Below are 22,925 nucleotides of genomic sequence, written 5' to 3' on the forward strand. Positions count from 1 at the left end.
GACAGCATGCCATTTTTATAAAAACAAAAGGCTAACTTTAATTAAAAATTAATTAACATATAGTCTCACTCATAGGCAACTATATTAGTCATATCCACGGTTTAAATGTTAATAAAAAGAATCTGTCAGTTACATTACTTGACTTCACAACATTCTGACATGTATTATCAAGAAAGCAGAGCACTTGAGAAATACTTTCAAAGGAAAAGGAAACACTCAATCCTGAACAAGTTGCAAGCTGGGTAAGAGGGTCTGGGGAGGGGAGATGCTGCTACTCTCTGCTAGGTATGGTTTTGGAAACAGGATAATAACTAGTTTTCTCTCTCTTGTTATGTCCATATGTTCCGCCTGACTTGTGGGGCCAACCCTCAAAGCCTCATGAGTTTGCTAAGAGAGACAGATAAGGAAAGGGAGGGAGGCGGGGCCTTGCTCCATTCCAGAGTGAGGTAAGAATGAACTTGCTTAGATCAGTTCCAGCATGGGCCCAGAACTGAGTCTAAGTTGTCTCCCGTAACACAGACCCAGTGGACTACTTTTATTTTATGGTTACGCTAAGAAAAAGGTCAGGGAGTGGAATTTAGATAGTGCAGAAGGGATGTGTAAAGAGCCCCTCGCCGATTACAGAGTGCTTCCATATTTATAGTCCCATCGGGTCAGACAGCGTAAGACAGACTCCCACTGATGACTGACTAGGTGGCCACCACTAGGCACAAACTAGTCAAAGTGTCCTGACGGGCACTGGTGGCATGGACTTTAGACACTGAGCTCTGCTTTTGGGGGTCTGGCAATAGCTTCCTGGCTTCAAGTCCTTTAGAGACAACCGCTGTGCTCTGTTTTGGGTCACTCTGCAGCCCTGTCATCAGCCATCTCCATGTTGACCTCAATGCAGTGCTTAACGCAAAGGATGCATTCTAACACCGAGCGCCGCATTCTAACACTGCGCAGCTGAGGACAGTTTTACTCTTCTGCTGATAAGACTCCAAACTCGATGGCTATACAATCGTCATATAAAAGCCACACATACAGTCTGCGTTATTTCCGTGAGACAGACAGCAAACCATCACGGGCCACATTTTACTTTGCTGCCAAGACATTAACCGTCCTAAAAGGGTCAAAGGAGTGCTGTGAAATTGTGGACACGGGTCCTCGCTGGCACAGGGGCAGCCATGGCAGGTGCACAGCTGCACGCAGCTGTGCCTTATCACAGCTGCAGAACTAGCCTAAAGGAAAAAAAACATCACCAAAACTTGTTGCATCATTTTCCTGCCCGTGCCGGAGCCACTGGCCTTCACGCAGTACATTCCCTAGGCGTTTGTTTAGACGAGAGCTATCAATGACTGTCCATCAGTCTACATCCGCAGGCTCTGCTCACGTGAGCATCTATGTCTATGTGTTTCACCTGGCACAATTTTAAAAAGCGGTCTATTTTCCCCCTCCTTCTACACTGTACTATCCCTTCTCTTTCCGGGAAATATTCAATCATTTCATTACAGAGAGCAAGTGTGGCAGACATCTGAGTGCCAAAGAGGAAGTTTTAGCCGACAGGAATACTGTTTATGATTCACCGTCTCATTTTTCTATTCTAGCATGTTATTTTTCACAAAGAAGTGTAAAGCCTCAATAAGTCAAATGGACATTTCCTCGGACCCCAAGATCCAAAGAGTCTGGCCTTTCTCTGGGAGTCTCCGTTTAGAAAGCCACTTGTGCTCACTAATATTTACTCTTCATTGAGGCTCTGTTTTTGACTTTCCTTAAAACTCTATTACCTCTTGGTTCCTATAAGTCTGTCTTTCACACAAGAAAAGCAGGGCTTGGCTCCTTGGAGCAGGGCTTGGCAAGCGCAGAGGCAGGAAACACAGAAGGGAATGAGTCTGTCAGACTCATTTTCTTCTCTTTCAAATGTTTATTTCAGATTTGGGAGGAAGTGGAGCGGTCCCTTTCCATTTCCTAGTATTTGGAACCTACAAGTTGTCTAAGGCTTGGAGAAAGGCATTCTCCTAGTCACCGTACTCGGCAGGTCACCAGTGGAGACTCTTCTAGAAACCTCCATCCCACCAGAGCAGAGTGCTTAGTCTCAGGGAGCTTATTGCACCATCTCCTATGGCTGTAGCCTGGATCCCTGAGATGGGCAATGAGAGCCAGGCCAAAGGCTCGGCCACATCCCGAGTCTGCTCCCAAGGGGCGAGGACCATGCCTGACTTACCTGAGTGGGGACTCAGCTCGGCCACACAGCACACCTGAGGCTCCTGCTCAGTCTGATAGGATGTGATCTGGTGAGATCTGGTCCCAAGCCCACTTACTAAGTTCCCGGGACATCCTGCAACTGACACCAGGACGGTGTTTTCCAAAATAAGATCTGCTTTGGGCGTAAGTTCATGTCAGCCTTAAACACACAGGCTTTTCCAATCCATACTCTAATTTTCGTTTTCAACATCAAGCTATTCCACTCATCAGTTCTGCAGCTTGCTTTACAGTTCCTGCAGTCAACACAGGCCATTTCTAAAGCCCCACAGAGACCATCAGAGAACAAACTGGAGAATCCCATGGAAAATTTCCTGCTAACACTAACAGATGTGCACACCTCAAGACGTGGGAGGCAGGGTCGAGGTATAATTTTAGGTACAATTAGCTATTGAAGATACTGTAGACAGAAACCTTCAGCAACTGTGAGACCTTGTGACATTTTACACAAATGACCCTGTAGTTGAGTATTTGATTAAAAAAAAAAAACCAACAACAACAAATGTAAGTAAGTTAATAATGGTGCGTTTAAGAGGTTTCCAGTCCAGAGTGCCTAATCTGATCACATTAATTTTGTCAAAGAGTTTTAAAAGAAAAAAAAATTGACTCATTATCTCTACTTATAGTCTGGAATTTTTTTTAATTGTGCCATTGTTTGGGACCTACTGGCCACAGTTCGCTAAGATTTATGTGCACAAATACATGTCTTGATCACAGGAAGTTTATCCATACATTTATATTTGCACATTCATTAATATATAGTTTCTATATTAAATCACCATGTTCTCCTAAGCTAATTAACTCTCCTATATACTGGAACTCCTCCATCCTGACTTTCATGTGAACTGACAGTATATCAAGGTCCCACTGACTAGTTATAAGCCCCATGGTCATTTTAGAAGTCCAAAGTAATTAAAAAAAAACATCTTTTTGATTGCTATCTGTTTTTAACATCCTCTTTACTGGTCACTATTTAATAAGGCATACTAATTGTGATTAGAGCATCTAGTTTTTCTTTAAGCCAGGAAAAATTAGAATGAAAAGAAGATAAAGAAACATCATAAAGCTCACAATAAGACACACATTCCTGCTGGGAAGATATTTTCCCCGAAGTACATCGTAGCCAAGCTATGCCAAGTCGTGTACTTTTCACACACGAAATTATATTGTATCAAATTTAAATTTGTTACAACTGCCATATCCATTAAACCAGTGATAACGAAGGCAACTGGATATCTGATCTGGAGAGACAGCAGCCAGCATTAGCTCCCAGCCACAGGAAGACCACCTCCACTGCCCTGGCTGCTGTCAGCTACCCCTCCCTCAGCCAGACGGTCTTCTCCAGCCGGTTGGAACTAACTGTGTGGTTGCCATGCTCAGGAAATCTTGAAGAAAGCCTCTGGGTGAGGCTGTGCTGCTGGTCATTCTCATCCGTCCACATTTGCTGCACTTAAAATAGACACTTGTACCAGTGTCCTTTCTAGTACCCAGAGGAGAAAAAAAATCACACACCCCCCAATCCCTTTTCTTTCAGCTCACAGAGAAGCAACTCAATCCAAGCAGTGTTGAAACCCGAGTAGGTCACTGTACACCACGATAAAATTCCCTAATCCCCGGGCCAAATCTCCCCAAGGGGGGCCTCCTCCTGATCCACCACTTCCCAGGCTGACTTTTCCATTCGCTCTCTCCTCTTTCCCCTTTCATTTCCCTACCTTCAAGCCTTGATATGTGATCCGAGGTGGGGGCTCAGGTTTCCGTTTTTACAGCTTAGGCCCCGATGGCTGTATACATTCCTTTCTCTCTGCTGGGCAGTGATTACTTACCAGGGCTTAGTTTACACTGGTCCAGATGAAAGCTGTTCAGATGAAGGCAAATACAGCCAAGCTGCCCCAGCGGCACTGATATGAAGCCGTACAAGGCTACATTGTGTTCTCGATGACATTTTGTTGCACACATTTTTATACAGGGCAACCAACTTGTTATGTTACCCTATACTTCAGTTCAGGAAGCTGAAGGGATAATAATACCGTGAGGGGTAGGGAGGGGTTCTGTTGGTGTGGTGATTAATATTAAAATCAGAAAATAATAATGTGTTCAAAATAACTCTGTAACTTTGAGAACCTACTTTTTAAGTAAGGATTTTTTTTGGGGGGGGGGGGGTGACGTTATATTAGAAGAATGCCTATAAACTCACTAGACACCCTGGAATGGTATACATGGACATGCCAGGGTCTTTCATATTGTTCCAAACTAGAGAGAAAATGCCACAACTGAATTATGTGCTGCTAAAAAAGAAAAAGAAAAAAAAAACCTTCTCATTTAATGCTACAGATTGAAACAAGAATTAAGACTTCAAATAGTAGAAAGCAATCTGGAGGGAAAAAAATAACATTTTAAAAAGAGGAAATTCTGTGCATCCAGGTTAATCCCACACTCAGTCCTGCAGCATGGGCCGAGCACTGTCATTTTTCCCTTCACACAATGTTGTTTTTGTTTCTTCCCCACTAGTTCAGACAAACATCTGTTATGCTGCAGAAGGACAAACTATCTCCCAAACCACGGAGTGTGCCTGCAGCCAAAGCCAACAGCACCGGCCCCAAGCACCAAGCACAGTCAGCCTTTATATCCAGCCGGGATAACGTTTCACATGTTTTGATTAAAATTAGCTAATTTGTAATTCTAGAACCTATGAAACTTAAAAGCTGCCATCCATATAGAGGGCATTAGGCAGCGTTTTAAAGGGCTAGAGCTAGCTGTGATTTCCTAGTGGCCTTCTCTTGTCGTCCCCCACTGTCCATTTAAAACGACACGGAAAAGTAATGTAGAAACACAGGACAAGAAGGAAGGGCCAGAATTGCAGGGCACACTCTGACTCGTGGAGAGAAAACAACTTTTACTTCTTTCTGTCTGTCTTTCTTTCTTCCTTCCTTCCTTCCTTCCTTCCTTCCTTCCTTCCTTCCTTCCTTCCTTCCTTCCTTTCTCTATCATTGGAATCAATGTGGCTTCTGTTACAGGGAACGGTATTAATTTCCAAGGCAAAGCTTCTTTACTTTCCCAGACCGATTTCCTCTGCTTCCAGACACTAATTCTTCACCCCAAAAATAAAAGCCCTACTTCCAAAATGTGGAATACTGGTGAGACTTCCGGGAGAGAGGTAAAGTTATGAACATACACCTAGTTGCACAAACGCATAAGCTGTGTTTGCCCTTTCTAAGCATGGGCTTCACCACGGCACTTTCACTAAATACGCTTGCTATAACCAAGAAGACGCCAAAACGCAGTAACAGTGAATTAGTCCCATTTTTAACCAGTTTGCCTTTCAAATACAAACTTAACCAATGATGACCAAGTCACCTGACTATGTTGAGTATTCTGTGCAGAAGTGGGGAACACCAAGAAACGCAAAAAACAAGCCTTATACTTTTTTTGGCAAGTCATAGAAACAAAAGTATAGACATAAAGGAATTTTTTTTTTTTTTGGTAAAAATCGTGAAATCCACACAAGACAAAAATCCTCGTCCAGGCAAAACGCACAACTTTGAGGAAAATAAAGAAGTGGGGGTGACAGAGGGAGAACGATGTTCTCGGGCTTCAGCGCGAACAGCTGGAGCGCCAGGAGGCTGCGCTCGCCACCTCTGGAGCACCGCTGGCCTGGCAGGGAGCCCGGCCTCGCAGAGAGGACTCGGGGCTGGCCTTCGTGAACAATGGGCAGGCGGCTGTGAAGGCCGCCCCTCAGACAGCTGGCTTTCAGCCGGGCTTGCCCAGTCTGCTAACTGGAAAGTGAGGCGTGCAGAGGCGAGCTGGAGACCGACCGGGGCAGCAGCGGAGAGGAGCGGCCGGGGGCGGCAGAGGCGAGCCCGCTGGCTGCACCGCCCCTTACCCGCGCCGCTCCGGCCCAAGCCTCGAGCACTGACAGCTACGCGGTCGGTCGCAGCTGGCGAGTTGGAGCAAAGAGGGATCATCGAGCTTGGGGACGAACTGGGAAGAGGGGTGGAATCCAGGTATCCCGGTGCCCTGGCTCGGCAGCTCTTAACTTTGGAGGGGTCCGGAGGCTCATTTCGGAAAAGGGAAGAAAAGCTACACGGACCATTGGGAAAGCCTCTGCGCCATGCCCACTCGCCGCTAGGGTCCGGTACCCTCGCCCTGAAACATCTGCACTAATCTAGGGTTTGGGAGGTTAAATAGTATGCTTCTCCCCCCCCCCCCCCCATCGCCCCCATCAGATCTGAGGTTGGCAGATTTCGGGGATGCAGCCCGTGAGTTGGCCTCGGTTTGGCACCTGGAGGGGGAGCTGAGGCGTCCCGGGGACCCGACAGAAACTGACAAGCGCGCCCCTGTCGTCGTCGTGTGTCCCCCCCCCCCGCCCCCAAGCCTATACAACAGCCCGAAAGGGAGCGGACGGAAGAAAGAGCTCGGTCTCCCCGGCCCTCGAGTCCGAGAATACCTTCATCTCCTCGTTGATCTCCCTCTTCACGGGGTGAGCCGGTTTCCGGCTCCGTTTATTTTCCGGAGGTCTCCCTTCTTTCTCCATTTCTGCCATGTTTTTGTGTCTGGTTTCTGTGGAGATGAAATGGCTGCTGCCGCCGCCGGCGGTGGTGGTGGCGGCGGCGGCGGTGGCGGTGGCGGTGGCGGAGGTGGAGGTGGTGCTGATGGTGGCAACACTGGCGGAGGTAGCGGTACTGGCGGGTCCGGGGCTGGGAGGGGGGAGGCAGGCGAGGGAGGAGCGGGGTCTCTTCTAGCGGCGGAGACCGTCAGTGGCCGTCACGGGGAAGGGTAGCCCGGGGAGTCTCGGGGATGCCGCCGCCGCCGCTCCTGCCGCCGCCGCCGCCGCTCCTGCTGCTGCTGCTGCCGCCGCCGCTGCCGGTGCCGCCGCCGCCGCTCCCGCTCCCGCCGCCGCCGCCGGGCTGCATCCCCGGGGCCCCACGGAGTCGTCAGCCATCTTCCTGAGCTCTGTCCGTCCGCATGGGCGAGAGGAGCGCCGGCCACGGCGGAGACAGCTGCTCTGGGCGTGCGTGCGTGGATATGTGTGTGCGCCCGGGAGAGCGCGCCAGCCCCGGCGCCCTGCGCCTCCCGCGAGCCGAGCCGCGGGCGGAGGGAGGGACTGCGCGGGGAGGGGTCCGAGGGAGGGGAGGCTCGGGGTAGGGGGGGGGGGACTAGGCCAGCCCCCCGCTCGCGAGCGGGCGTGGCTTCCCGGTCGCTGTAGACGCGGATGCTACGCCGCCGCTTCGGGGGCTGCTGGCGGCCGCCCGCTCCTGGGCGCCGGGCACCGGCACTCCTCGCGGCCGCCGCCTCCCCGCGACGATCCCTGCTCGGCGGGCGACGGGCAGACCCCCTACCTGCTCCTGAACTTTGTGACGTGGGCTCCCGTGGGCTCAGAGTTGGCTTCTGAGTCTGGCCTAGAGTCCACTAAGGCAAAATGTATGGGGGTGAAGGGTGGAGGTGGAGCGTGGAAGGGCGCAGGGACCCGAAAGCAGAGCGAGCTCTCGGCCCTGGGGTTGCAGCGCCGAGTAGCGGACTGAAACACAGACCGGACCCACCGCTCTGGCTCGAGTGTCCTGCCCCAGGGGCCACGGCAGACTGTGCGGAGGCTGGATGTCCCTTAGAGGGGTCCCCAGCGCGGCGTGCCCTCCGACTGTTTGCCAGGAAGCTTTCGCCTTCCTGAGACCGACTTAGAAGTAGGACAACTCAGCCTTCAGCTCCCTGGTTTCTTTCTTTCTCTTTCTCTCTCCCTTCCCCCTCCGCCCCACGAGCACTCTTATGCCCTGTTACACAGTAGCGTCTTTACCCCGTGACCCCGCGTGCACCCTCATCATGCCCTGGGCTTAGTGGATAGGACCCCTCCCTCCAGGAGCCCGACGCCCTCGCCACGCCCAGCAGGACCCTCTCCTCTCCGCGGGGTTCCACACTCTTCCACTAGACTCTAATCTGCAGGTTCCAGAGCCCAGCTCATCCTTCATTTGCTCACGTGTCCCCTCTTGGCCGCCTCTGTCCACGCCCTAGGCCAAGGTCGGCTGCGCCTGTCCCTGCCTTTTGGGTTGAGATATTGGTGTGAACCACTTGATCAGACTCCAGCGACAACACATAGCTCTGAAAGCTCCTACACACTGCAAAGGGGCACCTCGACGTTCCCAGTTCAGGTTCAGCTTTCCCGCGCCGCTCCACTTTGTAATTACCTGACACAATGTGATATGGGGGTGTCCATTGTTCCGCGGCTTGTTATTACAGAGTGTTCATTATGACAGTGGTGGAATTTAAAATTACACATTTTTAAGTACTTAAAAAAGATAGAATGAAATCGGTGTGGGGGTATGAGTAAGCTTTTCATTAAAATCTCAGCTCGGCCTATCAAGTGGGGTTCATTCTGAGTATTGCATTGCCTAATTTGCATTTTAGCATCGTTTTGTCTCTTAAGCATCGAATTAAAGATATCTGTGAGCATATTCCAGAGGGCTGAACATTCATATTCTATGAAGCCTGTTTTGCATTTTAGCATAATTTGTTTCGTACACACCGAATTCCACATATTTGGGAGTGTACTAGGGAAAGCAACTCTTCCTTGCATGTGCTGAAGGTTCGAAGGGAAGCAGTACCCAGCTCCTCCTCCTCCTCCTCCTCCTCCTCCTCCTCCTCCTCCTCCTCCTCCTCCTCCTCCTCCTCCTCCTAGTAGGGTCTATCCCAAGCCATCCAGGAGGACCTGAGGGAACTGCTATGAGTCAGCTTTCCCTGTTAAGGGTCCTGGTGAAAGACTCTCACCCAGAAGGGGTAAAAAAGATAACACTTGGGACCCTTAGCAAGTTTTCAAGAAATTAAGAAGGGGAGGATGGAAATCGAGGGAGCATTTTCAGTTACAGCTGTGCCTCAGTGAGATTTTTACAGTAGCCTCGGGAGCATATCCAGGTGCATCCAGCTTGGGAGGCCCAGGTCCTCTGGCTGGGTCTAGAAATTTGCAGTAGACCTTGGCAAACCTCAGTGACCCAGTAGTAAGAAGGCTGAGAGAAGCCCAGACCTATTTACATTTACACCCCTTTCCAGATCACTAACTTGTGTGGTGTTTGGTGGGCTGAGCTTTAAGCAAGGAGTGTCTCCATGATACTGCTGCTGGGAGAGGAAAGGGAGGAAATCCTTGGGAGTTTTTAAATCAGAATTTCACCCAGACAATACGTGGATGGGAGCAAGTTTGTTCTTTGTATTCTGTCCTCTTAGCTAAAGAAGTGCTGGGGAAACTTTTGTTTTTTTACTTTCGGAAAGTGTCAAACTTCAGACACGTGTTGTAAAATAAACTATGCAATAGGAAGCCTTTGTCTCTTGGAAACATATTTAGGTCTGCTCTGTTTCCTTTGGTGCCAGAGCTGTCACAATTGATTCACTGTTGTTCCGCTGATATCAAGTAACAAGTTGTATACCCCCAATCTGAGATACAGTTTCACAAGAAACAAGTAAACAGAAAAGGTAAACTATGGCCCAGACTTATATTTAGAAGCAGCTGTACTTCTTTCAAAGAAGGGGACTTTAAAGAAATAGCCCAGATGTTTAATAAAAATAATGGCATTAATCAGCCACCTGTTCCTCTGTGCCCTCTAGAAAACTGAGGTAAGAAGACTGGATCAGAACCCATGAAGCACGTCTTTACTGGCAATGGAAGCACAGAAGTATATATGAGGAAAACTGCTTATCTGACATAAACTTTGGAGCTGTGATTGCTACCTGTTCATGAATCTGTGTTTTCCCAAATGCACTACAGAACGCCGGTAGAGCAAGAGTTGATGCTGTATGCCCTTGGAGTCCAGTCAGATCATGTTCCCTGGACAACTTCATTGTAAAAGTATAACTGTGGTAGAAACAATAACATAAATACTTCTCTGAAGACTCCTCCACTCCACCCCACACAGCACCCAAGCCTCCCTGTATGAAGTTAGTCCTCAGACTCCTCCACCCCACCCCCACACAGCACCCAAGCCTCCCGGTATACCGTTAGTTCTCATTTTCCCTCTTGTTAGGCCTGCCAATCACCACGACGGACACAGGCCCCGCCTTCTATGTATTCCTCAGGAGTGTTTTCGTGCTTCCCCTCTGTAGGGTTGCTTTTGGTCTTCACTTGAGCCTGCTTTACTTAGAAAACACATCCGAGAACAGACAGGAAGACCCCAGAGTGGTCTTCTGTAGGTATTTGTTATCTGTAGACCCCTCCTATAGATATTGGTTATCGCCTAGAATTGATTAGTGTACCCTAAAAGACATCTTAAAATTTTTCCTGTGCAATATTTGAAATGAGTGTTCATCTTGAACAAACTCTGTGCTCTAGCTAAAGGTGAGGATTAAAATATAATTATGATGTTGAACACATGATAGGAATTATCTCACTTAATATTCATAAAACCCCATGAAGCTACTTTGTTATCTCAAGTCACATAAGGAAGCTGAATCTTATACAAGTTGCCAAGAAGTACTGGGATGTGGACTCATAACTTCCTGTCCAATTCCAGTTCTGGAGTTTTAAATACCATGCTAATCTGATTTAATTGAATTCCTGTAACAATCTATGTTTTACCTAATCTAAGGCCCACAGATCTAAGATTAACATGCATTTTACCTTGAATTCTTATGTTTTAAGTGGTATTTCTTGCTAATGGTACATAGGCTAACAACATATTTCCCACTCAGTAACACATTAGATTTCCTTGAGTTAGGTTGCAACAACCAGTCTTAGGAAACATCCCAGAGGTTTAAAACAAGCAAGATTTGTTTTCTAGCTCCAACAAAGTTGGCTAAGTGTCATGGTGGATCTCTTTAGCAGTTATCCTCTGTGCCATGGCTTGGGATACACATCACACATACACATGCTTTCACAGTCTATAGAGAAGATGGGGGCCTCGGGAACTCCCATGGCAGGAACATATACATTGTCTGGAGTTAGTCACAGAGATCTGCCCGACCCATAGGGAAGCTAGGAAGTTTAATCCTTCCAAGTCCTCCAGAAGACAGGAGAAGTAGAGGCAAGTATCTACAAACACATCATCAGTTCACTGAAATACAGTTGTTAGGATCCACCAGTGTAAACGTTAGGACTCTTTTTTATCTAGACCAAATGTACAATGATGGTCTTTCTGATTAAAATATGCTTCAGAACTCATGATTATGTTCAACTGCAAAGAACAAAATTGTAGAATGAATTTCAATAAGAGTTGTAGAAACAGTATATTTCTAGTTAACGTGGTGCTTTAACCATGGACAACAGAGAGGTTCTCAGGAGTCTGAGACCTAAAATTATACAGACACTCTGCTTCTTTGTGGTTTTTGTTGTTGTTTGCTTTTTGTTTTTGTTTTCTTGAGGATGGGTACCTGTCTAGGTTTATTGCTTATTTATTCATTAACTCAATAAATACGTGTGGAAGACCCCAGCACTGTTTCTGGGTGCTTGGCAGCAGCAAACATAACTTGACAGGTTTTCACATCTCACAACGTGTTTGTTTTTTTTGTTTGTTTGCTTGCTTTTTTGTGACAGTCTTGCTTTGTAGCCTAGGCTGACCTTGGACTTGAGATTCCCTTCCTCAGCCTCCCCAAGGCTGGAATTATAAGTGTGTGGCAGCATGTTCAAGTATGTGACACCATATTCAAGTGTGTGACACCATGTCCAAGTGTGTGACACCATGTCCAAGTGTGTGACACCATGTCCAAGTGTGTGACACCATATCCAAGTGTGTGACACTATGTCCAACCCTCACAGACTTTAGAGTCTGAAAGTAAAGCAGCAACCAAGGTAACAAAGCATACGGTGTTATTTTATTGTTTATTTAGTTAGTTGGTTAGTTAGTTAGTTAGTTAGTTAGTTAGTTAGCTAGTTAGTTTTGAGACTGGATTTTTTTTTCTCATTTTCGTAGCCCAGGCTGGCCTAGAACTAACTATGTCATCTAGACTGTCCTCTAACTTGTAGCAATCCTCCTGCATCAGCCTCTGAGGTGCTGGGGTTACAGCCACCACACTCAACTTTTAAAAAGAACTTAGAAAATGTGGTGGTGGTAAGTCTACTTTAGCTAAAACACGAAGGCCTCTGAGAGGAAATTTTGGACTTGTAACAGGAAAAACAAGAAGGAGCTGGCCATGCAGAGATCCCAGACTCCGGGAGAAAGTGTTGTGGGCAGAATTTTAGAAGAACTGAAGCACAGCTGCTCAGCGGGGCTGAGGACTTGAAAGTGGCTGTGGTGAGGTTAAGATTTTGATATACTGAGAAGTGTTGCGTTTGTTTCAACCTTCCTAATGCTGTGACCCTTTAATACAGTTCCTCATATTGTAGTGACCCCCAACCAGAAAATTATTTCATTGTTACTTTGTAACTGTAATTTTGTTAGGAATCATAATAGAGATATCTGACTTGTGATCCCTACAAAAGGGGCATTTGACCCCAAAGGGGTTGTGAGCCACAGGTTGAGAACCACTGAGCTAGATGAAGCTGGTGAGAAGAAAGGAATACATAACAAGATTATAAGGAGCCTGCAGTCATGGTAAAAGGAAAAGACTTGAAAAGTGGGGTGGACAGATGCATGGAGAAAGACATTCAACTATGCCTGGAAAGGCCCCAGTTCCTTCCAGTTCTACTGCGTGTGCAGGCCACCTGGCCATGATGGCTTTGCCATTAAACACCAAGATAGCCCAGCACCCTTGAGTGGAGTCCCCTCCTGCTTCTGCTCCAGGAATGCTTCATATCCTTGGCCATGCCAGCTGAAGACTAGCCCAACCAGAAGAACAGGGGTGGGCTTTCCTTCCATGACAGGCACATAAATTCTCTGGTTCCTATCAGCTTCATGTGAACTTGAGGCACTTCCAGTAAAATGAGGGATCCCATCTTTATGGGGGGCCCTGAATTTGGTACCCTAGTTTACTGATCAAGTCTTCATTTGTGAACTGAGCATTGTAACTTATATTTTAGAATATTGCTGTGATGACCCATACTATGTATTGCAATGACCTGGAAGTAACCCACAGCCTTTTATGTACAAAAGTGCAAATTTTTTTTTTTTTTAGGAGTGCTCTTCTAAAAACCATTGTTTCACAAGGCCTTCAGTTTACTTGTGCATGCTAATGTAGTTATCACCAACTGAAGGAAACCGACACACGAGGAACAATTGCCTATGTAATAAAAACATTCTTCATTTTCAAACTGATGCACAATACTGTCCCTCTGGACAGTAACTTGTTAACATGTATTAATTTTAATTTGCAAAGATGGGAATTTTAATACACTTTGGAGAATATTATAGTTGTTCCCATCTGAGGCAAGCATGCTAGGGCCTGTAAACTCAAGGCCAATGTCATTTTGGAGTTATGACTTTTAATTCTTACTCATCAAGGCAGAAATCAAAGCCCAGTATTTATTTACTCCAAATGTCTTTGTGAAACACACACACACACACACACACACACACACACACACACACACACACTATTTAAGCTCAGCTATCAAAGCACACATCTGAATAGAATAGCTTTATGTGTAGTAAGCCTGGGGAAGCGTATGAAGCCCACCCAGATGAGAACAAAGGATATTTATTTAGAGTGAGGGAGACAGCCACCATGGCTCACACTTGGCAGAGAGTCAAAGGCAGGCATGAGAGTGGGAAGGCTTAGCAGTGGGAAGGGGAAAAGACAAAAAGGCTCCAGGTGTGTTCAGCCTGGAGGCTGCTGACATGGAAAAGCTACAGGCAAGCTAACCGAAGAAGCAGCTGAGTAGAAGCAACGTATCCTCCATGATCGCTTTAGGGAATGTAATGTTTGGCCTTTTCTGGTTAGCTTTGAGTTGGAAGGGAATTGGTAAGGGATTGGAAAGCTGCCGGGCATTGACCAAGTCCGAACCTTCCTCCTGGCAGCCAGAGATGCTGGTTTGGCTGTTTTGGTGCTTGCAGCAGCCTGACAGTCTGACTTCTGTTGCCATATGTGGTCTGGCCACTGTCCATTTGTCAATTTCTCGAGTCATTAATTAGAAAATAAAATAAGTTTGAAAATCAAGGAAAAGCTAGACTAAAGACTAGGTGTAAGGCAGCTCCCATCTGTGGCAGGATAACACTTTGATGTAGTGAGAAGTGTCCTGTTTGTCTCTGATAACTCTTGTATCCCATATAGCCTCTCATTCAAGTCAGACTTTAGCATCTATTGCATCAGGGGGAAGGCTATTATAAAGGAAACCCCCAGATCAACATGACTTGCCTATGACTTTCTAGTTTAAAAATGGGCTTCTGAAATTCAAAGCAATAGCAGTGTTTGGAGAGAAAAAAAAAACATTTTCATTGAATTTGAAAAATCTGGATTTTGAGTATCAGGACTCAGGGGCATGAAAGATTCATACTGTAAAGTCTGTGTGGGGTTGAGGTTTGCAAAAATGATAAGCCAAGTGGTGTTTTCCCAATCCAGGAAGAGATCACAGCTCCGTGGGTTTGAGAAAAAGTAGTAGTGGATGAAGAAAGGTGCTCAGATATCGGAGAGACTGTCACTATAGAGTCCCACACATATCCCAGTGCCTGGGAGAGAGGGGATGGAACACCCTTGCCAGGTCTGAAGGTCTCTGAAGGAAGAAGACAAAGAGCAGGAGTGGCCTACACCTTCCTCCCAAGATGGAAGCCAGAACAGAGGTAGCCTTAGAGAACACACCAGCCCGACACAGTCCAGGCAGGCATATAGAGCCTGGCCAGAAGAAGGTCCTCTCCATCCACCATAACGTATGGTTTCATGTTGAGTGAGAATGGGACAGCTGTGACTCTGAGACACTATAGAATTGCTGCAACCCTGTGCCCAAAGTGTTTACATAGAGACGCGAGGATTCTTCTCTCTCAGGGTATGCTGTGGAAAGGGTGTCACGGCTAAGAAGCAAATGCCACCCTCTCTGCAAATCCCGGATACAGGCCAGCCTGGTGAGGAGAGGATGAAGAATGGGACTAAGAGAAGCCCAGGCCACGAAGACTGTCCGAGACTTCACTTTCACCTCCTCATGTCAAGGTTATGAAATAGAGATTAAGTTCAATTACAAAAAATAAAGTTCACATTTAGCAAATACTTATGGGTTTCGCATTAATGTAGCGTGCACGTTTATTTACTCTGACTCAAATTTGCTTTTAGCAGTTTAAAAAATAGAGTTTTCCATCTACTTAAGTAAATTTGGGGCATTATTGCCTAATTGTTTTCTATATAAATAGCAATGAAAATAGCTTGTGGCTCCAAAGAAATATCATAAGACCAATTGTTAATTAATCAAAATTTAATTGAGATTTTGTGTATCTGTTACACAGTTCCAATCAGTGAGTCTAAGAAAAGCCTATTTCTCACCATATAATATTTGGGCTATTTCAAATGACCAACATATCCACCAAAAGGTGAGTGAGCATGCCTTTAAATTCCAGGCAGAGACAAGTGGATCTCTGTGAGTTCAAAGCCAGCCTGATCTCCATAGATCCTTTCTCAAAAAAGCAAAAATTAAAATTTGGGATGGGAGAAATGGCTCTGTGGTTATGAAAGCGTATTGCTGTCATAGAGGGCCCAAGTTCAGTTCCCAATATATCCAGCAGCTCACACCTGCCTGTAACTCCAGCTCCAGGAAGATCCAGTTCATGTGCACATACCACACATGCACACATACACATAAATAAAAATAATAAAATGATAGCTTTAAAAAAAAGAAATATCATAATAAGACCAATTTAAACACACAATACTGTTAATTAATCAAAAATTTAAAATTCTGGTAAGTGGAAATTTCACCTAATATCTCAATTGAGTTCCTTTGCCTTCCCTGATGACATTTATTGATGAAATAAAAGTTCCTCCCTCTCTCCTTCTTTCTCCCTCCCTGTTTGATTTGGAGATAGACTCTTGCTACATAGCCCCCTCTAAACCTGTTACTAGGTAGCCTAAGCTACCCTTGAATTCTGGGGAATTCTCCTGCCTCAGCCTCTTGAGTTCTAAGAATTCAGCCATGAGCCAATAAAGAGAACCTTTAAAAAATGCTTCTCTTTATTTGATTTGTAGAGATATAACTGTGAACCTATAATAATAATATAATTCCCTGTGCTAAGCTATATATTGGTTACCAAGTATCAAAACAACCCTTTTGTGAGCCAAGTGTCTTGTAACGGGTCTTTCTTTGGACCACCAGCTCCGAAATAGCAGAGACTTTTTTTTTTTTTTTTTGGTTTTTCGAGACAGGGTTTCTCTGTGTAGCTTTGCGCCTTTCCTGGGACTCACTTGGTAGCCCAGGCTGGCCTCGAACTCACAGAGATCCGCCTGCCTCTGCCTCCCGAGTGCTGGGATTAAAGGCGTGCGCCACCACCGCCCGGCATATTAAGTATGAAAGCTTGTCCTTGGCTTTTAAAACCAGCTCTTAAAACTTAACATGTTTATATTAATCTACATTCTGCCACGTGACTCGTTACCTTTCCTCCATACTGTACTTCCGACTTCCTCGGTGTTTCGCTGGCAAATCCCACACACCTCAGATTCTTCTTAGACTTCGTATCTCTGCCCAGAAGTCCCACCTATCCTCTCCTGCCTAGCTATTGGCTGTTCAGCTCTTCATGAAACCAATTAGAATGTGCCTTAGGCAGATGAGGTAAAACAGAGACACATCTTCACACAGTGTGAGCAAATATCCCACAACAATGTCTTGTACATATTATGCTATTTTCTTCTTCTAGTCATTCTTGAGAGTTGATGTCCTTACTACACCACAGGAAAGCAAGACTGAGCACAAGGCGCCACCAGGAAAAAGGAGGTCTGAATACAAATTCCATCCCGCTGACTCCCCAAGAGATGAAGCACAGTTCAATTGACCCGTACCACACTGCTGCTCTTCCATGCTCAGCCATTTTAACACTTTTGGGGTGGAAATCAAGCCCATGGATGTGCTAAATAATTATAATTTCATCTTTATTCTAATTTTTACATGGTTGTTATGGAAACGAAATCATCTGTAACAAAACACTCAACACTTCAAAAGTAACATACTACATTTTAATATTTTGCAATCAAATATGGTATTCAGTAAACAGTTACAGAAGACAGAAATGTTTTGACTTACCCCCTTTGAGAAACACCACTCATAGCAAGAAACACTTTTCTATCACAGAGAATTTGTCTCATACGTGCTGTTGGGTTATATGTTGTCTCTTTATACCCTAGAGGGAAGGAGTTGAGCAGAAAATACTCAAAGTCGAAGTACGAGACTACGTAAGACATTTCAATAGAAAAAATTCATCAAAAACTAAGTAGATAAATTAAAGATTCAATAGTGAGTCTTGGGATAGCAATTGTATTTTTTTTTGTTATTGTTGTTTAAATACATTAAAGGTATTAAATCCATATACAGATGTGAAGGAAGAACTCTTGTATCAACTCTTTTTTGTTTTGTTTTGTTTGAGACAGGGTTTCTCTGTGTAGCTTTGGAGCCTGTCCTGGAACTCGCTCTATAGACCAGGCTGGCCTTGAACTCACAGAGATCCGCCTGCCTCTGCCTCCCAAGTGGTGGGATTAAAGGCATGCGCCACCACTGCCTGGCCTCAACATTTTTTTTTTTGAAGACAGGGTCTCACTATGTAGCTCTGGCTGGCCTGGAATTGACAGAGATCTTAACTGCCGAGACTTCTCACAAGCTCCAGAAGACTAACTTCTAATGTTTCATAGCTCTGTAGAATAACTATGGTTGGCAACAATTATTTATTTGAACATTTCAAATACCTAACAGAGAGAACTTTGATTGTTCCCAATGCAAAGAAATGATAAATATGAGATGATAAATGTATGCATTAATAAACATGCTATTTATCATGATCTGTCCATTAAACACTATAAACATGTATTGAAATGTCAGGCTGAACTCCATAAATATGTGTCAATTAAAATGTGACATTTTATTCTGAATGTGGTGGAACATGGCTTAAATCTCAGTAGTCAGAAGGCAGAGGCAGGTAGAGACCAACCTGGTCTACATAGCAAGTTCCAAGCCAGCCTGGGCTACACACACAGTGAAAACCTCTCTAGATAGATAGATAGATAGATAGATAGATAGATAGATAGATAGATAGATAGATAGATATAGATATAGATTATTTGAATCATTTGGCTTCTAGAATGAGAGGTAAAGCTCTGAGATTCCAACTAGACCAGACTCAATGAGGAATGTCCCTAAAGATCATGACAGTGTCATCCCTGTAGCCACTTTGTGGCAAATCATTCCATTAACAAAGTAAATGTAGGTCTGTGGAATAATTTTTCAAAGTCAGGCAAAGGTTAAATTATGCAAACATTAAATATTGCAAATCAAAACCCTACTGACCTAGAAATTCATCCTAATAGACATATTTGCAACCTCTAAATGCAAACTTTAAAAGGCAAATTTGGCAACCCATATGCTGAGCATCAATTAATTAGGATGCTTAAGGAATGAAATGCTCTTGTTAGCTTAAGTTTCTAACTAGCTATGATTAAGCCTTTAAAAAAGATCCGCAGACCCTTATATTTCAATTCTTGCCACTGAAATTCCTAGTCACATATTTGAATTGTAATGCATCAGAATTATTGATGCCGTTATATGGAATTGAAAGTGTAGCCGATGTGGGCTGGGCTAAGTGTGCCTAGGTCCCAGGGTATGTGTTTACATTCATGCGTTTTGTTAACCCCACTTATGATGTGAGCTTATTTTTTGTCTTTCACTGTGAAAACAGTAGATAAGGTGGTGGATTTATTTCATTTAAACAAGCATTTTGTAGACATTCATTGAAATGTATAAACTTCTGGTTAATTTTGGTGTGAATTTTTTTATTTGAAAGTTCTTTATAATAAAGTTTTTATTAAACAAAAACAAAACAAAAGCCAGGCATGGTGGTGCAGACCTTTCATCTCAGCTTGGGAGGTGGAGGCAGGCAGATTTGTATGAGTTTGAGGCCAACTTGGTCTACATAATGAGTTCCAGGAGAGCCAGGGGTATGTAGAGAGACCCTATCTCAAAAATAAAATAAAACAAAATAAATTTAAAAAGTAAAAAACAAACAAACAAACAAAGACAAGCATTCTGCTTGAAGCCTACTAAATACAAGCACATTAGTAGCACTATGAACATAAAAGTAATGAAAGTGTTTCTTAATAATACTTTAAAATTTCACACATATATGGAATATATCTTGAGCATATCTACTCCTCATTTCCCCCTCCAACACACCCTAGGACTTCCCATTCCATCTCCCTCCCAACATCATGTCCATTTATTAGGCATTTATTGATTGTAACCTACTGAGCCCAGTTGGTGTTGCCCATATATATGCATGTGGGTATCGGTTCATACACTGGGCTTGGGCAACCTACGGTGGCCACACTTGCAAAGGAAAGTGACTCGCCGTCTCAGCAGCCATCAGCTGCCAACAGCGTCTCCGTAAGGTGTGGGGCCGTGGGCGCGTCTCCCACTCCACGCTGGAATATTTAACCGGCCTGATAAAGTGTGGTGAGGGTTTTTAAAAGCAGAAGATGGATTCCGCGTCACCGACAGAGGTGGTGACCAGATGAGTTGAACCTGGAAACAAAATGAGTTGGCCATTGCCTGACGAGGAAGAAAAAGGCAGTCTTCAGACCGAAGGAGCAGATGCAGCGAAGTGACAAGACCTGAATGCACGCAGAGTTCAGGGAAGCGAGGTAATCCAGTGGGCCTGTGGTGACCGTGTCCAAGGGAGGCCACGGGTAAGGTCAGACCAGATTGTGAGTGACCTCATCCCAACAGGCTGCGGACCTGGAGGTAGACCGAGCAGGGTTCTCCAGAGAACACCGCTGGACTGTGACACACCTTTCCCAGACCCTGAAACCTACCTATCCCTTCACTTGTAAGTTATGCCACTAAATGAAGCTCCCTTTTAACTACGTGGAGTGGCCTTAATAATTTCACCAATAGGGAAACAATGATATGAAATTTTAATTAAATAAAGACATACAAATACTAAAGAAAACCTAATCTAAAATGCGCTGGAAAGGAACATTTCAATTAGTCACACATGAAGCTCAGTGGAAAACCTCACCAATAGAATGGATCCTCTGAAGACAGACTATCTGGCTTGCAGACGGGTGGAGGAATTGGATTACTCACTCAAATAAAATGATAAATTAAAAAAAAAAACTCATGAACAGAACATGCAAGATCTTCAGGACACCATAAAAAAGACCATACCTATGAATTATGAACAGAGGAAGTAGAGAATAGTTCTAGGTCAAAGGCACAGAAAACGCTCTCAATGAAATAGTAATAATAAATCTCAAATCTTGAGAAACAGGCACCCATACACATACAAGAGGCTTAAAGAATACTAAATAGATAGAACCAGAAAAGGAACTCCCAGTGGTACTTTGTAGCTAAAACACTAAAAACCCAGATTAGAGAAAAGAGACTAAAATCTACAAGAGAAAAAAGCCAAGTCACATACCATGTGTGCGATAGAAAATTTTAAAGTCAGAAAGGATTAGGAAGATATATTCTAAACTCTGGAATATCGAAACTTCCAATCCAGAATACTATACCCAGGAAAACATTCCTATGGAAGTGAAAAGGAAGTAAATACCTCTGTGATTAAGACAAACTAGGGACTTTATTACTACTAAACCAACTCTCCAGGGGAAGCTGGAATGAATATTTGGGACTGAAGAGAAGGATAATCGCCCCCTAGGGGCCATAGGGGAAAAAAAGAAACAATACCAGGGTGGTTAATGAAAAAAAAAAAAGTCTTAGAAGCCATGTAGTGGCATGTGCCTTTTAATCCTTGCATTTGGGAGGCAGACAGTGACTGTCTGTGAGTTCAGAGCCAGCCAGACTTATACAATGAGGCCATGTTTTAAAGAAAAGTCTAAGAAAATGCTAAAAAAAAAAAAAAAAAAACACAGACTGGAAGATTGAATTAGAAAACAGGATATATTCTTTTGCTGCTTCCAAAAACATATCTCACCATCAAGGATAGACCACTACCTTCGAGTTAAAGGAAGGAAAAAGGTATTCCAAGCAAATGGAACCAGTACACAAGCAGGCATTGCTATTCTAACAATATCTGACAAAATAGGCTCAAGCCAAAAACAGTTTAAAGAAATAAGGAAGGCCATTTCATCCTCATTAAGGGAACAATCCATTAAGATGGTATCACAATTCTAAACACATGCACATCAAACACAGGTGCACCCAATCTCATAAAACAAAACTAGTAGATGTAAAGCCACAACACAGTAATTGTGGGGGACTTCAATACCCCATTGTCTCCATAAACAGATTATCCAGGCAAAAATTAAATACAGAAGCAGTGATATAAAATGACACTATAAATCAAATGGACTTAATAGACACTGAAGAACATTCCACCCCAATACTAAAGAATACACATTATCCTCAGCAACATATAGCACATTATCCAAAATAGACCACATTTTAGGACAAAAAGAAGGCCTTAACAAATACAGGAAAATTGAAATGTCATCCTGTATTCTGTCTGAACACAATGGAATAAAGATAGGTGTCGACAGCAACACACTGTTGAAAGACAAATGGGTCACTGAAAAACAAGAAGGAGGAAGTGTTTCTAAAATTTGAATGAAAAGAAAATCCAATGTACCAAAATCTGTGGAATACAGTGAAGGCTGTCCTAAGAGGAAAGTTTGCAGCAGAAAAACAGCAAGTGATCTCTGGAGCTGGAGAGATGGCTCAGCAGTCAGGAGCACTTAATGATCTTGCAAAGGACCCAGGCTAGCTGCCATGTCAGCTCACAACCATCTGAAACTCCAGTTCCAGGTGATCAAATGCCTTTTCTGGCCTCTGAGAGCTGCTGCACACATGGGGTGCACACATGCGTGTGTGTGTGTGTGTGTGTGTGTGTGTGTGTGTGTGTGTGTGTGTGTGTGCGTGCATATATAAACACAAAAAGTAGTTTTTAAATTTTGAGAACTTTCAAATTAAAACTCAATAATACTCCTAAGACTTTAGAAAAACAAGATCAATTGAAAGCTAAAAGTAATAGATGGAAAGTAATAATGAAAGCCAGAGCAGAAATCAGTGAAATACAAACAGATGATATAAAGAAAAATGATTGGTTTCCTTGAAATGATAAATAATATTGACAATTCCCTTAGCCAAATTAACCAAAAGAGAAAGAATACATAAACTAATAAAATTAGAGATAAAAAGAAAAAAATGATAGATGCCAATAAAACTCAGAAAATTGCAAGATGAAACTTTAAAGTCTATATTCCACTAAATTGGAAAATCTAAAAAGAAAAAAGATGAATTTTTAGATGCATATGACTTGTCAAAATTAAATCAGGATGAAATAAATAAGTTTTAAAAACCTATAATCAGCAATTTGATTGAAGCAGTAATAATAATAATTTAAAAATCTCCCAACAAAAACATTCCAGGACCAGATATAGATTCACTGCAGAATTCTACCAGCTCTTCAAAGAAGAGCTAATATCAATATCACACAAATTGTTCCACAAAAGAGAACAGGAAAGAATGCCTCCAAACTTTTATTGAAAACACTATTAGCCTGGTACCCAAACTAGACAAAGACAGAACAAAAAAGGAAATTACAAGACTTCCTGATGAATAAGGGTGCAAAGATGCTTGCAAACCAAGCTCAAGATTGCATCAAAAGGATCGTTCACCATGATCAAGTTGAGGTGATTCCAGG

The 22,925-nt window shown here is 44.0% G+C and overlaps 1 protein-coding gene, 1 long non-coding RNA gene and 1 pseudogene across 3 annotated transcripts in view; 2 read left to right on the top strand and 1 right to left on the bottom strand.

The window, feature by feature from the left end:
• Sobp (sine oculis binding protein homolog) overlaps window positions 1-7,096 on the bottom strand; it is a 166,275-nt gene extending 159,179 nt beyond the window's left edge. For both annotated transcript variants that reach the window (XM_052751547.1, XM_052751546.1), the window contains exon 1: window positions 6,686-7,096. In XM_052751547.1, coding sequence (XP_052607507.1) covers window positions 6,686-6,781 — 96 coding nt within the window. In that variant the 5' untranslated portion in view covers window positions 6,782-7,096. The remainder of the gene's footprint in view (window positions 1-6,685) is intronic.
• On the top strand, window positions 6,891-7,914 carry LOC128118215 (translation initiation factor IF-2-like; annotated as a pseudogene).
• Window positions 7,915-8,896: 982 nt separating this feature from the next.
• On the top strand, window positions 8,897-15,282 carry LOC128118706 (uncharacterized). Its single transcript, XR_008221307.1, has 3 exons — window positions 8,897-9,690; window positions 9,823-12,440; window positions 14,644-15,282. It is a non-coding gene; the product is annotated as an uncharacterized LOC128118706 (long non-coding RNA).
• Window positions 15,283-22,925: the final 7,643 nt, after the last annotated feature.

The sequence above is a fragment of the Peromyscus californicus genome, unplaced genomic scaffold (assembly GCF_007827085.1).
Source record: "Peromyscus californicus insignis strain IS unplaced genomic scaffold, ASM782708v3 Scaffold_22__1_contigs__length_63687245, whole genome shotgun sequence".
Taxonomy (NCBI): Eukaryota; Metazoa; Chordata; class Mammalia; order Rodentia; family Cricetidae; genus Peromyscus; species Peromyscus californicus.